Consider the following 16285-nt stretch of genomic DNA (forward strand, 5'->3'; position numbering starts at 1 on the left):
AAAGACCCACATAAAATTTCTGGTGGTGAATACTACAGTATCTGAGGTGAAAATATGCACCAGATAGGATTCACAGCAGATTGCACATTGCAGAAGTGAAGAGTAATAACCTTGAAGGCCATTAGTATTAGAGGCTGTCCAAAGTGTTGAGGAAGGGAGAAGAAAATGGAAAGTGCAAAGAGCAACATGAACTGTGGGACAATTTCAAGTCCCCAAACATGGGTCATTGGAGTCTGTGAAAGTAAAGGATGGAGAAAGGGACAGAAAAAAAAATATTTGAAGAAATAAGGTCTAAAATGTATTTAAACTTAAAACTACCAACAACAAATCCAAGAAGTCCATTAAACCTCAAGAAAGAGATAAGAACAAGCTACAATGAAGACATATAATAAAGTTTCTCAAAACCAGTGATAAAGTGTGATGATTAATTTTATGTTGTCAACCTGGCTGGGCCAAGGTGCTCAGGTATTTGGTCAAATATTATCCTGGATGTTTGTGTTTTGGATGAGAATATTTAAATCAGTGGACTTTGAGGAAGCAGACAGCCCTCTATAATGTGAGTGGGTCTCCTCCAATCAGTTGAAGGCCTGAATAGAACAAAAGATGACCACCATTCCACCCTCCGGCAAGGAGGAAATGTGTGTCAGGTGGCCTTTGGACTTGACCCGCAGCATCAGCTGTTTCCTGCTTCCCCAGCCTACCAGGCCTACCCTGCAGATTTTAGACTGTGCCAGCCTCCATAATTGAGTCAACTCCTTAAAATAAATCTATGTGTACATATACCTCCTATTGGTCTGTTTCTCTAGAGAACTTTGGATGAAACAAAGAAAATCTTAAAAGGAAGTAATGATGTTACAAAGGAACCATGATAAGAGTGACATCAGATTCCAGTGTTTCTCACTGGAAACAACGCAAACAAGAAGACCGTAGGGCAACATCATTAAAATACTAAAGGGAAAAAAATTTATCGACCTATACCCAGCAAAATTACCTTGGAAAAAGACAAAGACTTTTTCATTATACCTTTTTATTATACTTTTGTTATACTTTTCCAGCATTAAAGGATGTGTTAAGTCCTTCAGGCAGAAGAAAAATGATTCCAGATGGAAGTCTGGATTTACACAAAGAAATGGAAAGTACAGATATGGTGACTACAGGGGTAATTATATAAGATTTAGTTCTTATTTAAATCTCTTTATAAGATAATTGTTTAAAAAATGTGGGGTTTATAACATACATGAGGTAAAATGCAGGAGAATAATGGCATAAAAGTCATATTGGAAAAAGAAGTATACCACTGTAAGGTTCTTATATGTAGAGTGGCTTTAACACTTGAAGGTAGATGAACTATGATCAGAGGTGTACTATTATAACCACTAAAATAACAGAGTGTTAGCTAATAAAGCAACAAATGAGGTAAGATGGAATTATCAAAAATTATCCAAAAAAGGCAGAAAGAAAAGGAACAAGAATAGATGGAATAAATAGAAATCAAGTACTAGGGTGATACACTCAAACCTAACCGTCAATAAGCAAATTAAATGTAAATGGTCTAGACTTAATTAAGGGACTGAGATTGAGATTAGATTAAATAAATAAAAATAAATAAAAAACAAAAAATAGGACCCGACTCTATGCTGACTTGAGACAAATCTTAAAGACACAAATAGGTTGGAAAAAGATGTATCGTGCTAACAGGAGTCAAAGTTGGAGTGGCTATATTATCAGAAGAGGTAGATTTTAGAGCAAAGAATAATGCTGGGAACAAAGAAGTTCATTTTATAATGAGATCATTTAATCAAGAGAACATAGTACTAAACGTTTATATAACTGTTAACAGCTTTAAAATACACAAAGTAAAAACTGATGGAATTTAAAGGGAAATAGATAAACCCACATGTCAGATTTTAATACTCTCTCAATTATTGACAGAACATGTAAGAAGAAAATTAGCCAAGATAGAGTAGACTTGAAAAATGCTATCAGCCAACTTGACTTGATTAACATTTATAGAACACTCTGACAGTGGAAGACGTTCTTCTCAAGTGCATGTGGAAAATTAATTAAATTAGACCACATTCAAGGATATACAGCAAGTCTCAGTAAATTTAAAGGGATTCAAGTCATACTAAATATGTTCTCAAATCACAGTGGAATTGAATTAGAAATCAATATAACAAGAAGATTTCTGAGGAAATCCCCAAATATTTGGATACCAAATTACTTTTTTTTTTTTTTAAAGATTTTGTTTATTTATTTGAGAGAGAGAGAATGAGAGACAGAGAGCATGAGAGGGAAGAGGGTCAGAGGGAGAAGCAGACTCCCCGCCGAGCAGGGAGCCCGATGTGGGACTCGATCCTGGGACTCCAGGATCATGACCTGAGCCAAAGGCAGTTGCTTAACCAACTGAGCCACCCAGGCACCCATATACCAAATTACTTCTAATAACTTCTAAATAATATCTAAATAACCCACAGATCAAAGAAGAACCCAAAGGGAAATTATAAAGCATTTTGCACCGAATGAACATATGACACATCAGAATTTGTGGGATGCCTCCAAAGCAGGGCTGTAGAGGAAACTTACAGCACTAAACATCTTTGTTAGAACAGAAGAGCCTCAAATCAGTGACCTCAGTTACTACCTTAATGAACTAAAAGAGAAAAATGTATTAAAAATAAAGTAAGCAGAAGAAAAGAAATACTAAAGACCAAAGTAAAGTGGAACTCAAGCAGAAGGAAAGAGAAAATCATTGAAACCAAAGCTTTGTTCTTTGAGAAGATGAATGAAATTTGCAACTCTACCCAAATAGATCAGGAAAAAATATTCAGACACTAATAAGAGGAATGAAGAGGAGTTACATAAGTGTAGGTTTTATAAATATTAAAAAGATTATAGTATAAACAGCTTTATACCAATAAATTTGACAACTTAAATGGAAAAATTCCTTGAAAGACAAACCATCAAAGCTCATTTAAGAAGAAATAGAAAACTCAGATCTGTATTTAATGGAAGTGAAGTCTTAGTTAAAAAAGAAAACTTGAACTCTTGTCAGCTGCACTGGTAAATTCTACCAAATTTTAATGAAAAAATAATGCCAATGCTACATCATACTATCCAGAAAATTGAAGAGATGGAAAACTTCCCAACTTGTGTAAGACCAGTAAGTTTAATGCCAGAACCGAAGACATTACAAGAAAACTATATAGCAGTATCTTGAATGAATACAGATGCAAAAAGCATAAATATAAATTTAGCAAATCTAATATATCACAAAGTGACATTTATCCTAGGAATGCAGGGTTGATTTCACACACACAAAAAAATAAAATTTAATTCATAATATCAAATTAAAAAAATGTGATTCAAATACAAACAAAAAAACCTCAGTTTCTGATAAAACTACAGAATAGGAACAAAAAGGAATTTTCACAACTGTTAAAGGGCATCTGTGAAAACCCTACAGCTACTGTCATTCTTAATGATGAAAGAATTATTTCCTCCTCAGATCAAGAATAAGAAGACACGGAGGTCTGTTCTCAACACTTCGATTCAGCATTGTAGCAGAGATTCTAATGGCATTAGGCAAGAAAAAGAAAAGGAAAGGAATAAGTAAAACTATCTTTATTTGCAAATGACACAATCATCTATGTAGAAAATTTGATGGAATCTACAACTTTCTATCAGTGAATTAGAGACAGCAGATGTGAATTAGAGCTGGTAATCTTGGAGATATGAAAATTTGGAGGATATCTTGATCATTAATTTGGAGAATGTTGTCCATAAGAATAGAAGCAGGAAGAGTGTGGTGGATAAACGTTAGCTAAGTATTGAATTCATTCAGATAGATTACCAGACTCCCTGAAAAATTGATAAGTGGAAATGCAGAGGTCCGTGTATAAGCAGATGCCACAACTTCAGGTGGGAAATTATTAAGAGGTGACTGTGGTGAAGTGGTCCAAAAGCATTATAAGGAATGCACGCTTGTCCTGGGTGGCACTATTAGGGAAAGGAAAAGTTCTGTTGGCTAGCATAAGGAGGATGGAAAAGTGCAAGAAAATGTTGGAGCCTAGAGAAGACTTTTCTTCATTCTTAACAAAACTGAGATTCCATATGACTCCGTGAAAGGGCTCCATCGTGATGAAGGAAGGGCTGGCTTGGGAATGAGAGGCCTGAAGAAGGATATAGGAGGGAAGAGAGAGATGCTTACTGGTTGAGTCTTGTGTGTTCACTGTAGCTAATGAAGGTAGGTAAGAGGTTGGAGAAACTAATTAGCGATGACAGAGGAAGGGGGAAAGAAAGGCAGCAGAAAAGAGCTGAGCAGGCTGATTTTAAGTTATCAGTGGACCCACAAAAACCAGTCCCCACTGGAGTTCCAGATAAGCGCGGCTGGTGTGTTCAAACCTACTTCCTGGTTCTTTTTGTTTGTTTGTTTGTTTGGATCAGCGGGGTGTGTGTGTATGTTACTGAAGAACAAACGAGGTGGAAGGAAGATCCCAAAATAAATGACAGAGCCTAACAGCAAGAAAAGATAACTAGAGGGAAAAATGAAGTGAGAAAGCTACTGGTGCATGTGAACATTTAATGTGGAAGATGGAAGAACAGCTGCAGGAGAGTAAGGAGAATGACTCATGAAGGAAGAGACCAAGGGCCTTAAGTCCGTTTTCCAGTAATTCTAAATGTTTATAAACAAGACAGATGTAAGAAGAAAATAATGTTAAGAAATATTTGTAACGGGTATTAGAGTTTATGGCTGTCCCACTTGGAGAAGTCATTCATACTTACAAGTAGTATCTAGAATGCAATCAATAAATGAATTAAAAGAGATATTTCATAAAAAGAATTAATGGCAAAGAAATAAATGGGAAAGGTTCCACTTGGCCAGAAATTCAACTTGACTAGAGAATAAACAAGAAAGATGTTAATTTTGTACTCAAATTTACCAATATTATTTTTTCTTTATGATAAGACCCAATGCTTGGTACGGTTGTGGTAGCATGCATTCGTGGTGGCATTGTGATTGGTGGTGTCCCTTTTCTTAGAAAGCAATTATTCATATAAATCAAAGGTTACCAAAATCTTTTTGCCTAGTAATTATGTCACTGAGAACTTAAGCACATAATTTCAAAGAAACCATACACACAAAGCAATTCTTGCAACACTTGTATAACTAAAACTTTAAACATCCTATAGCAAGGGGGCTTATTAATTAAATTCTAGTACCTCCGTTGAAAAGATTATAGATTGAAGAAGTAGTCTTCTGTTGAAGAAAATTTACATTTGTTTTTAAAATTAAACGGCTTTTGAATGAAAAATGAGAAAAGAATATAAAAACAGCTGTGCTTTGATACAGCTGAATTATATGTGAAATTTTGTTATTTTAAATTATAATGTTTTGATAGCAAGCCAATTAAAAGTAAAATACTTGCTGGAAGAGTTGGGAATGACTGAAAAGAGAATCTACCTTTGAGAATTTCTTAAAAGCATCACAAGAGAGGTATGTCCATCCAATTTTAGCAAGACAAGAATGTCTGCCCTTTCTTCAGAAGCAAAGGGAGTCCAGACTTTATTGGATGGTTAACTTCAGCAATCTTTTACCTTTGTCATAATTTTTAGAAGATACTTAAATTGTCAAAATTTAAAGGGCCAAGAAACCCTCCAGAGAGTGATTGGAAAGCTTGCACCTTGGTCAAGAAACAAAAGTGATCTCTGGAAAGCTTGCGCCTTGGTCGAGAAACAAAAGTGATCTCTGTCCCGAGTGAATTCCTTGACTGAAGATGCATGAGGAATTTGTAGATAAAAGGGTTGTTAACCTTGTAGATTACACAGAGACTCTGAACTAGAGGAATGGAGTTTAAAGGCTTGGGATAATATAGTGATATAACCTGGAGAAAGCTGAGCACCTGGAATTGAAAAAGGTTGAAGATCTCCTCTATGGATACTTACTACTACACTTGGAAAAAAGTCGGGTGTGGTATGCCATTCAGTTAAAATAGAAAAAGATCGTGATAATTTGAAAGAAATGTAGAAAACGCCCATGAAAAATTGAATGAGGTGTTTTTAGAAACTTAAGTGTTTGCTACATATGTGTTAAGTCAACAAGAGAAACAAGTTAGAAAGTCCAATTTTGTTATCTGCGAAAGGATTGTTTAATAAATGCCCGTGGATTAAATTTGTTTTTAGGATACTGAAATCATATTTAGAAGAATCTCACTAGACTGGAAGAATTGTCCAAATGTCACATAAATCATGCCCTGGGTCTAAGTCAAGGCCACCAGATCTGTGGAATGCCTTTGCCTTCAACAGTTGTTAAAGTGATCCAGGGATTTCAGAAGTACACACAAAGTATCCATGTGCAAGTGCACAGACTTGTGTGTTAGGGGGGTGGGGAGGTAGTTGGTCTGTAGATCCAAATAAGATACTCACATGTGTTCCACAAATGAGTAAAAATAGACTAGCCTCACTCCCCAAACTAATTTTGTTACAATTCCAGGAAGGCTTTCCCTGCATAAAAAATGTCACATCATCTCCCTCGTATCACAGGTTTTGCTGAATTTAAGGACTAAAAGACAAAAACTGAAAGTCTATGCAAACAATTATTTCCCCAAAGAGTTACTAAGTCATATATTTATTAAAATTTGTGGGGTTAAATCTTAGGGGAGGTTTCAGTCTTAGTAATGTAGCTTAGAGAGGCCAGGAAAAAATGACTGCGTAACTTAGGCTTCAGCCATCAACTTGTTTGAGTGGGGTCTGGGGAGACCTGCCCACGAGGCCTTCAGCCAAATACTAGAGGCCATTGATGATTGACTCTGTTGTTACTGTCATTTCCTCTTTCTTGTTTAATATAAATAATGGAAACCTAATGCTAGAAAAAACCTCAAGGAGCTTATCTAGTCCACTCATTTTGCAGATGAGGGATTCAAGGTCAAGAAAAAATGTGGCTGGTGAGTCTCAGAGCTGTGGCTAGGACTTCTAGGACATCAGCACACTGACTGCTTGTGGAGAGCATCAGAGGATGCCTATTTTGTGGACAAGGAAGAGTGATCAAGCCTAGTATCATGGCCGAGTTGGATATTTCTCTCCCCTAGTAAGTTCCTGGTTTTGTTAATGCCAATGAAAAAGTACTTTCTGAACTTAGGCTATTTTTATTCCATTAATAAGGCATTGTAGTGTGCCCCCCAAGAACACTTTACTTTGGTTCTTCGTATTAAATTATTTATAAAGAGGCAGAATAGTGGGTTTATTAGGTGTGTATGTGTTTTGACAATCAGTTTCACCAGTATTGAGTTCAAAATTGGACAGAATCCTGTGAATTGATCAGGTTGTTGGTGTCCAGAGGCGGTATAGAGCTTTGGTGACAAGGCCTAGGGTGAAGTTTTTAAGATGGTACCCAGTAGTAGTATTTCTGGCTCACTTTCCTCCTCGATAGTAGTGCTGTGATGTTAGGATTGTTGTGACAGTTAAATCAGGAAATAAATAAAAACTCTTATAGCATAGATCTTTAAAGAAATACTGCAATCATATTATGTGCCTCTCACTGGCATACAGGATATACCGCACAACCTTTCTCTGGTAGGGATTCTTGCCGTCTAACTGGGGAACAGACCTAAAACAAAGAAACTGATACGTAATTATCACTGAAAATTACATAGACATACTGAGTACTGGAAGAACATGGATCCCCCAAAATCACCCTATATGAGGAATGCCATGGAAAGCTTGCCTGATGAAGTGGAGTTAAAATTGCACCTGAAGGATGAAGACTTTGCCAGAAGGGCAGAGGGCACCGACGGAACAGAATGTGCAGGGGCCCCGAGTTGGAAAGGACATAGCTTGTTTTGAGAACTGAAGATGAAAATGAGGGGGAAATGATACAAAATAAGCCTGGGAAAGGAAAGAAGAACCAGACCAGGTCGAGCCTTGTTGGATGTTTTGAACTATACCCTGAGTAGGGAGAAGCTACCTATAGGTTTTAGCCAGGGGAGTGATGTGAACAGATGTGAATTGCAAGACGGTCACTCCTGCTGATGTGTGGAGGTGATTGAGCAGGCCAATGTGAGATGCAAAGCGTTGAGTTAGGAGGCTCTTGAAGTTGTCCAGATGGTGGTGGTGGCTTGGTCAGAGTTATGGAGAGAAGCGGACCTATTTGAGAACTGTTTTGTAGATGGAATTGACAGGCTTTGTTGACTGGAATTAGGAGAGGGAAAGGAAGTGCTATGGAAGATGCTAGATGTTTAGTCTATAAAAGTCCTCAAATGTTTTCATTCTGTAGGTTTAATTTTTACCACTGCTTTCATGTTATATCAGACCTTGAGACTGCATGTGATCTTGACTGGGAGAAATTTAAAGCCTCCAGTAGTCAGCTGTTGACTATTAGTATTCTGAAATTTTAGCTTTATTTACTCAACACTTTATAGCACTGAGTGCCATCTGTTCTCATTTATACATGAGGAAACTGAGGCACAGAAGGGTTAAGTTACTTGTTCAGTTGATAACGGTAGAGCCAGAATTGGAGCCCAGATATTCTTTCTTTGGAGCCCGTGCTATCCTGGTGGTTTTTATTCCTCAAAGCAACCTTTGAGAAAGGTATTTTGATGGTTTGACCATTATATCCCACTAAATATTAATATTTCTCCCTCCTTCCTTTGACCTCATCCAACCCAGTGTAAAGGAATAAATAAGAGTTGATCTGATAGTCACCCTTCTTGGTTGCCCTTCTGGTGAACTGAAAGTGTAGCTTTACATTTTAATTCTTTTTAATCCTTGCAAACATTTAGAATGACTAAAATTTTTTTAAAAATTGTTTCTCTTCCATGTGTAGTACATTTTTCTTATTTCCTAGACTGATTATGTAGACTTTGTCCTCTGAACATTCATTACCACGGGTATACTGTAAAAATATGAAGACAGCAAAATGGAAAACTGTATATACCTTTGCAGTATAAATCTAGCTACACATGTTCTATTTGGAGAGAAAATGTGTGTATTCTGCAGAAACATTTATATGCCTATAAATAACATTGCTAGGTTACTTTGCTTAGCGTGAACATTTGAGGACATTTTTGCAGTCAATTTATTATATCTGTGAGGGTTAAAGAGGGTAACAATGATATAAACTGTCTGTTGGATTATAAATTTCAAAAGTCGTATTTTGCATATGGGTGCAGCAATTTCTGGAAGGTTTTTCCTTTCCTTGGGCACATGCATATTGTCAGCTTTTAAGAATCACAGCAAATTAAATATCGCTGATGTACTCCATAACTGTGTATTTTTCAAAGTTGGGGCCTTTCTCACTTCTCTGGAAAATCCATACTGGAGTTGTCCTGACCATAACCAGTAATAGACTGTTGAGCATTTGCATAGAGCTTTTTGTTTTCAGGATTTCACAATCATTGCCCTTTAATCCATATGACACCCCTGTGAGGTAGGTAGGTACAGTCAAACATCCACGTCTCCTGCAGGCAAATTTTGGTGCCAGCAGGAATATTGTGATTGGCACTGACTCTCCTTAATTTCCCAGAGGCCAGACACCTGGAGAGGCTTTTTCTGCAGGCCCAAGTACATGCCAGTGCTTCAGCCACGCGGGGCTGCCTCCTCATTCCTTCTGCTATTTTACCAAGATTCAGTGACTGCCTGTGCCATTAACCGTAACACTGTAGTGACTGTGTCGTCAGTCTGCCTAAAACCCACACAGGAGGGGTATGTTTTGGAAGATTCCTAGAGGGCCCAATGAACATTCACATTCTATACTACAAATTTCAACTGTTCACACTTCTGTCACTCTAATAACGGTACTTTTCATTCAGTGGTAATATCTGTAGCTCCAACTAAGTATTTAGATTAATAAATAAGCCCGCAGGATTTCTCTTAAGAGTCTATAATGTATTCAGGCAGGCAAGAGACAGGCATAGCTAATGGTGAAATCATCAATACAGAGCCAATTGATAGAGAATGCTAGCAATCATATATTGTATGCTTATTTGTATCAGGCACTGTGATAAACATAATACATACGTTACATATTTTTATAACAACTACATGAGGTAGATTCTATCAGATTCTTCATTCCCGATGAAAGCCAAGGCTAGTAGGTTGCCCAGAGTCACAGAGCTGATTTGAACCTAATTCTGACTCCAAAGTCCTTTTTTAACCATTAGGTGATATTCACTGCCTGAAGTGGAAGATACTATATAGAATTTTAAAGTGCTAGGACAACATACAGCAAAAGAGTGGTAGTAATAGGGCAGAATGTAAAAAGATACATATTGACTTCTGTTTTTATACAGTAAAGCAGAACCATGTAAAAGAATTGTTCTTATCCACAGCATACAGTGTATCTTTTTACCTTTCTAGACACATCATAATTTCATAATATCTGATACTGTTAAGTCATCATCCCTTTTCTAAGAAATTATCTTAAAATTGCACATACTAATGTGTAAAACCTTAGATTACTTAGGTGGTTGGAAATTGCTGAATAAATTAACTTTTAAAAATTAGTAGGGCTTTGGGGCACCTGGGTGGCTCAGTCGTTAGGCATCTGCCTTCAGTTCGGGTCATGGTCCCAGAGTCCTGGGATCGAACTCCACATCGAGCTCCCTGTTTGACAGGGAGCCTGCTTCTCTCCCACTCCCCCTGCTTGTGTTCCATCTCTCTCTGTCTCTCTGTCAAACAAATAAAAAAAATCTTAAAAAAAAAATTAGTAGGGCTTTTAATTGAAAAAGTCCTTGTATAGGGGCACATTGGTGTCTCAGTCATTAAGCATCTGTCTTTGGCTCCGGTCATGATCCCAGGGTCCTGGGATCGAGCCCCACATGGGGCTCCCTGCTCAGTGGGAAGCCTGCTTCTCCCTCTCCCACTCCCCCTGCTTGTATTCCCTCTCCTGCTGTGTCTCTCTCTGTCAAATAAATAAATAAAATCTTTTTTAAAAAATCAAAATCAAAATCAAAATAAAATCCTTGTATATAGCAAAACATTCAAATGAAACAAAAAGAATCTTATATTTAATAAAAAAGAATCTTATATTTAAGACCTCCATGTCCTCAGTTCTCCCAAGAATCCTCACTAGTTTGTTTCTTGTGGATTCTTTTAGAAATAGTGTATTTGTTGGTGTATGTGTGTAGGTATATAAGCATGTATGTTGTAACTGCTAAGCTTTTATACTAAAACCTGTGAACCAGATATGTTGAAGTAAATCATGACTTGAATGATAATAGTTAAGTCCTAAATATATAATAAAAAAACTATACTCTGAATACATATTGTAATAGAAATCACTGCATGTATTATAAAATGTACATAAATAGACAATTACAGTTGCACTTTTAAATATATGTATGATATTAACCATGCCCTTAAAGCTATAACATAAATCCTATGTAATTCTAATATAAGATGGTTATAATTTAGTTACCTTACTCTCTAGAGTTGCTTAGTTATATGTGAGAGACAATTAACTTTAGGAATTAGATGCAAAGATCCTCATAGATCTAATATTTTCTTTGAAGTTTCTCTGTACTTCCAAATTTCTTTCTCACTACTGGTAAAATTTACAAGTTACATAACATATTAAAGAATAGGTCAGTATTTTGAAAAAGTGTTAGGTTTTGCTGTAATTATCAACTATGTTTTGAAAATTTGAAGAGGATAATGTGTTATCAATGTATCTTGAATTGTTTCCGGCATAAATACAAAGCTATGAAAAGTAGCTCTTAATCAGCCTAAAAAAGACTTTGAGCATTTTATGCATTTTTAAAAGAAAAGCTGCTAATTCCTTTTTTATGTTTTTGTTTAATTTTAGGTTTTAGTATAAAAGCAGTGCCATTCCAGAATGCCATCTTGAATGTAAAGGAACTTGGAGGTATAACATTTAAAATCCTTTCTGTGTCTGGCTTAAATTTGTGCTAATTCAGTATTAATGTTAAATGTAATTAAAAATTTGTTATTCTAGCAGGTGACTCATTTTTACCTTTTCCCTTGGTAACAGAGATATGTGTTTCTCTTTATATATGTTTTAAAGGTTGTTGAAGAGTTCTAAGTAATAAACTTTTTTTCCTTTAATTAGAGAACCATGCTTGTGGTTCTGTTTCATACACTACATATTCTTTGGTTTTATTTGTTCAAAACGTTTATTCCTGATCGAAAAGTACGAAGAAAATTTTAATATAACAGAAAGATAAGCCATACATTATGCAGGGCAACGAACTATATTTTAGAGTAGTTTGTATTCATACTCCAGGTTTTATTGTATTAGATCTTTTTAGAATGCATTTGTTCCGATAATAAATCTTTGCCAACGGGTTCTTTGCTGGTCAAGCACATTTATTGGATAGGCTGTACCCCAAACTATACATCACTCAGTCTTTCATTACACTCTCTGTCTGGGATTTTTTGGTTGTGTTTTATGTCAGTCAGGGTCTTAACCCATGTAAATAGGTTAACAAAGAAATCAGTCAATTCAGTGAACCTACTAAATTCTCTAATAGCACAGGCAAATGGTAAGTGCTCTGAAGTTCAGGATCATATTGGTGAGTTTAATGACTTAGAAGAAAGTTCTCTTCCATCTCTTTAATCACTTTGTGATATTGACCTTCCCCCACCCCTTTTTCTAAGTTCATTCTAACTGACCTATTTTTAACTTGATGCAATTGAAACACAAACTTTATGCCATTTTAATAGTGTTTGATGCCACCTTATTTTTATCTCCCTAATGTATTAGCTCATCTTCTCAGGTGTTTTAAAGAGCTGTATCTAGGACAAGTTTACTTCTGCCAGTCTTTTTGTATAGCTACCTTTGACTTTCATAGCATTAATATTTAAATCAACCGTGGCTGATAAATTCTGGTTTATCCTTTAAGGCATTTGATTTTGTCATATGACTACAAAAATTCTAAAGCATGAGTGTTTTTAGCATGGAATCCTTTTTCTACATAAAAATTTTTAAAAGACTGCTCTTTTAGGTTGAATATTTTAATATTACTTTGTGGTTTCTAGTGACTCTGCTTCTCAGTGACCATAGAGTTATAGTCAGAGGATATATTGTAAAAGTCTATGGGAACAAAATGTATGGTTTGAGAATTTTCTTGGTTTTAAGTGTGGTTGATACTTCATTAAGGATTTTATTACTAGGCTAGACACAAAACTTTTATTGAACCCCCTCCAGGTGTAAGAAACTGTTGATTAATTGATAAAGATGTTTATTATGGATGTTGGTTGGATGATACAGATAGTGAATGTGTCTGGACAACTGACATGAATGCTTCAGGGAATTTTTGTAGCCTGGACTCTGTGCCACTGTAACACTGAAATTCAATACGATAAAAGAAAAATTAGAGGACAGGGGTGTATAAGGTGGGAATCTGTCTGTTCCCAAGCAAGGTTTAATTTTGCTGAAAAACCTCTGCCCTAACAATTTCAGTAATGAACATTGCAATGAAGAGAATACCATAGAGCTTGGTGCAACGTTTTAGTTCGTGTGATGGTTATTCTGTGATAGTGTGGGGTATAGGTAGAACGTAAAACTTCCAGGACTAGGCCCGGTACGTGAGTTCCAGGCCAATGAGGATGTGTTTGGCATACAGTATTCTACCCCCTCAATTTTAGGCGTTCTGTTTCCAGTCAAGAGACTGTTTCAAGGAGAAAGTGATTTTTCTGAGTAGAATCTAATTGTGCCTTCACTAAGTTCTTTATTTAAAAATATTTTTTTGAGGGGCTACTCTGTCTGGAAGAGGACTGCACACTAGGCTCTGTCTCACCTAAGAAGGCAGGAAAAGTAGGCTAACCACATGGTAAGAGTGTAGCTTTCCTAGGATTCAGGGTGTATTTCATGTGATAAGAAGCTCATCCCAATATAAGGTACATACTAGGAAGATGTGTGACCAACTGAAACCAAGTTGCTTGAGAGGCAGTAGCTTGAGTGAAAATTTCAGGAGTAAAGAATGGAGTGTTTTAGGGTCAATGATGAAACCTTTATATACCACAGTAGAGGGTTTCTTAGAAGTTCAGTCAGGTTGTGTGAATCCAGGGAAAAATCTTGAAGTCAAGGGAGAAATTCAAGAAGATAGATTGTAGAAATAGCAATGCTGAGTGCCACAACATCGCTGACATAGGGATGCTCAGATAGATAGCTCTGCTTACCTTAGGGGTAATTCAAGAGATTGGCATGACCCCTGCTCCTCCCTGCCAGGAGGAGTACCCCTCTCAGATGGTTCTAAGGCTCTCCATCATCCCGCTTCTCAACCTTAAGTTAAATTTCTTACTTGTTCAAAATAGGAAGAGGCATGAACTTGTGTTCCTTATCTAGTAAGAAATGGAAGGAAAGGAATTAACAGTGACCAGTGGAGTTAAATGGAAGTCACTTTTGGGAGATCTTAATAAGAAATTTTCTTTATATATGTAACTTGTATGTATAGCATATACATATATAGTTCTAAGTTCTCATCAACTTTCTCTTAGGAGAGGGTTTCCTACATCTTTCACCTAAAAACTCTTAAAATTTTCACTCACATTTTTCTTGTGTGCTCTTGCCTACCATTCATACAATCATTCTAGCACAATTGTACATCAAGCATGATTCTAGGAGTTGAGAATGAAAGATGTTTAAAATACATTCCCGTTCTTCAAGAGACTCATGATTTGATTATGGAGACATTCATGAAAACAAATATTTGAAAGGAATGAAATTTTTTTGAAAATGAAATTGTGTGTTGGGGGGATAAGTTCAAGATAAGAGGTGACACAAATATAGACATAATCAGCCCAGCCTGGTGGTATATGGACAAGTTCCATTTTCACTAGTTTGAGAATGACTTGCTTTCCTTGACTTAGCTTTCACACCCACCAGGCTGCACTGATGACGCCTATATTTATGTGAAATTGAAATTGTAAATGTTTTTTGTAATTTTTTGCTTATTCCCATTTCTCTCCCTCCAGTGAGGTTCTCATTTCACTTTTGCAGCTTCATGCTTAATGAGTAGGTGCTAGGACTGTCTCACAGATAATGAGACACAGGACAGCCAGGCACAGAGACTGGGGGACTTGATCAAGGCTATTTGGAGGAGGTGGATGTCCATCTGAGCACTTAACCAGTTACTCTCTACGTGGCACATTTTATCCTGTGCCTGGAACAAGAGAAGTGCTTCCACATGTTACCTGCTGCTGCTTCTATCATTGATTTTCTTTGACTCTCAAGTCCAACTCTTGTTTGCTTCGGGTTCTGACTCTCTCACTGCTAGAGTCCTGCTTCCCTTCCCATCTCTTCAAGACTGGCTTCTGAATCAATCATAATCTTAACCTTCCAGTCTGTCTCGAGGCTTATACAAACACATCATTTTCATATTTTTATTCCTTTTATTTCATTTATTCAATAGATATTTATTAAGTACATGTTGCATGCCCAGGCTGAGTTCTAGAAAGTGGCAGTTACAGTGGCAAGAGATGCACTGTCCTTGCATGGACGAGCTATTGGACACAAGGGGAGACTCTTGTGTACTTCTCTCCTTGAGTAAAGCCAAATATTGCTATTTACAGGCCCAGAACGAATTCCTGGGTTAATCCCCTCAGTACTTGAAGGGATTTTTAATACCATCGAGAACGGCTGTTCTGATCTCTACAAAGGACATTCTGTAGTATTGCTCAGTGGGTTTGTTTTTCTTGTAAATTCTTTCATTTGGGAGGTTTTTGTTGAAACTAATCTAAACCCTTTTTTAGTTTTAATTAATTACTCGGCTTGTCTTGTGCTATTTATTATTCTGGATGTTGTGCAAGACACCTAGCAGGATTCTGAACAGACAGAAAGATGAATCTTTCAGCAAGTTTCCCTTCTTCCTATTAGAGGAAGCCCATTCATTCTGTAGGATTCTAGGTGAGTCCATTTTCCTGTATCTCTGCTTCCTTATCTGTAAAACGTAGTAATAATAGTTCCTGCATTATATATATCAATTGTGAGGACTAAATTAACATAAGTCAGCTACTTAGAAATCGCCTGGCCCATAGCTAACATTTTTGGAAGATTTATATTATAATTACACCCTTCTCCTCCCTCATCCCCACCCCCTCAAAAAAAACACCTTTCAATAAAGCCTTGTCCCCAAAGGCTCGAGAAATAACCCAAATCACACATTGATTGCTTTTTCTCTTTGCAGTCATGCCTTGCTCCCTTGTGGACAAGATGATCTTCCCTTTTTTTTTTTTTTTTTAATTTCTATTTTTATTTTGTTACACCTGTTTAAACTGAAAAGTCACAGGGAAGGGACCTCCTCGGAGTCTTCGGGTTAGCAGCCTCACA

The 16285-nt window shown here is 36.7% G+C and overlaps 1 protein-coding gene across 7 annotated transcripts in view; it reads left to right on the forward strand.

The window, feature by feature from the left end:
• The window catches only part of ARL15 (ADP ribosylation factor like GTPase 15), a 395108-nt gene that overhangs the window by 144941 nt on the left and 233882 nt on the right, over positions 1-16285 (forward strand). For 6 of the 7 annotated variants that reach the window (XR_003522162.1, XM_027606163.2, XM_027606162.2 and 3 more), the window contains one exon: positions 11801-11860. The exons of the other annotated variant lie outside the window; for it this stretch is intronic. Coding sequence is in view for 5 of the 6 variants with exons in the window: in XM_027606163.2 (XP_027461964.1) it covers positions 11801-11860 (60 nt within the window). In the remaining variant the exon portion in view is untranslated. The remainder of the gene's footprint in view (positions 1-11800; positions 11861-16285) is intronic. 7 annotated transcript variants of the gene reach the window in all.

Source organism: Zalophus californianus, chromosome 5 (assembly GCF_009762305.2).
Source record: "Zalophus californianus isolate mZalCal1 chromosome 5, mZalCal1.pri.v2, whole genome shotgun sequence".
NCBI lineage: Eukaryota > Metazoa > Chordata > Mammalia > Carnivora > Otariidae > Zalophus > Zalophus californianus.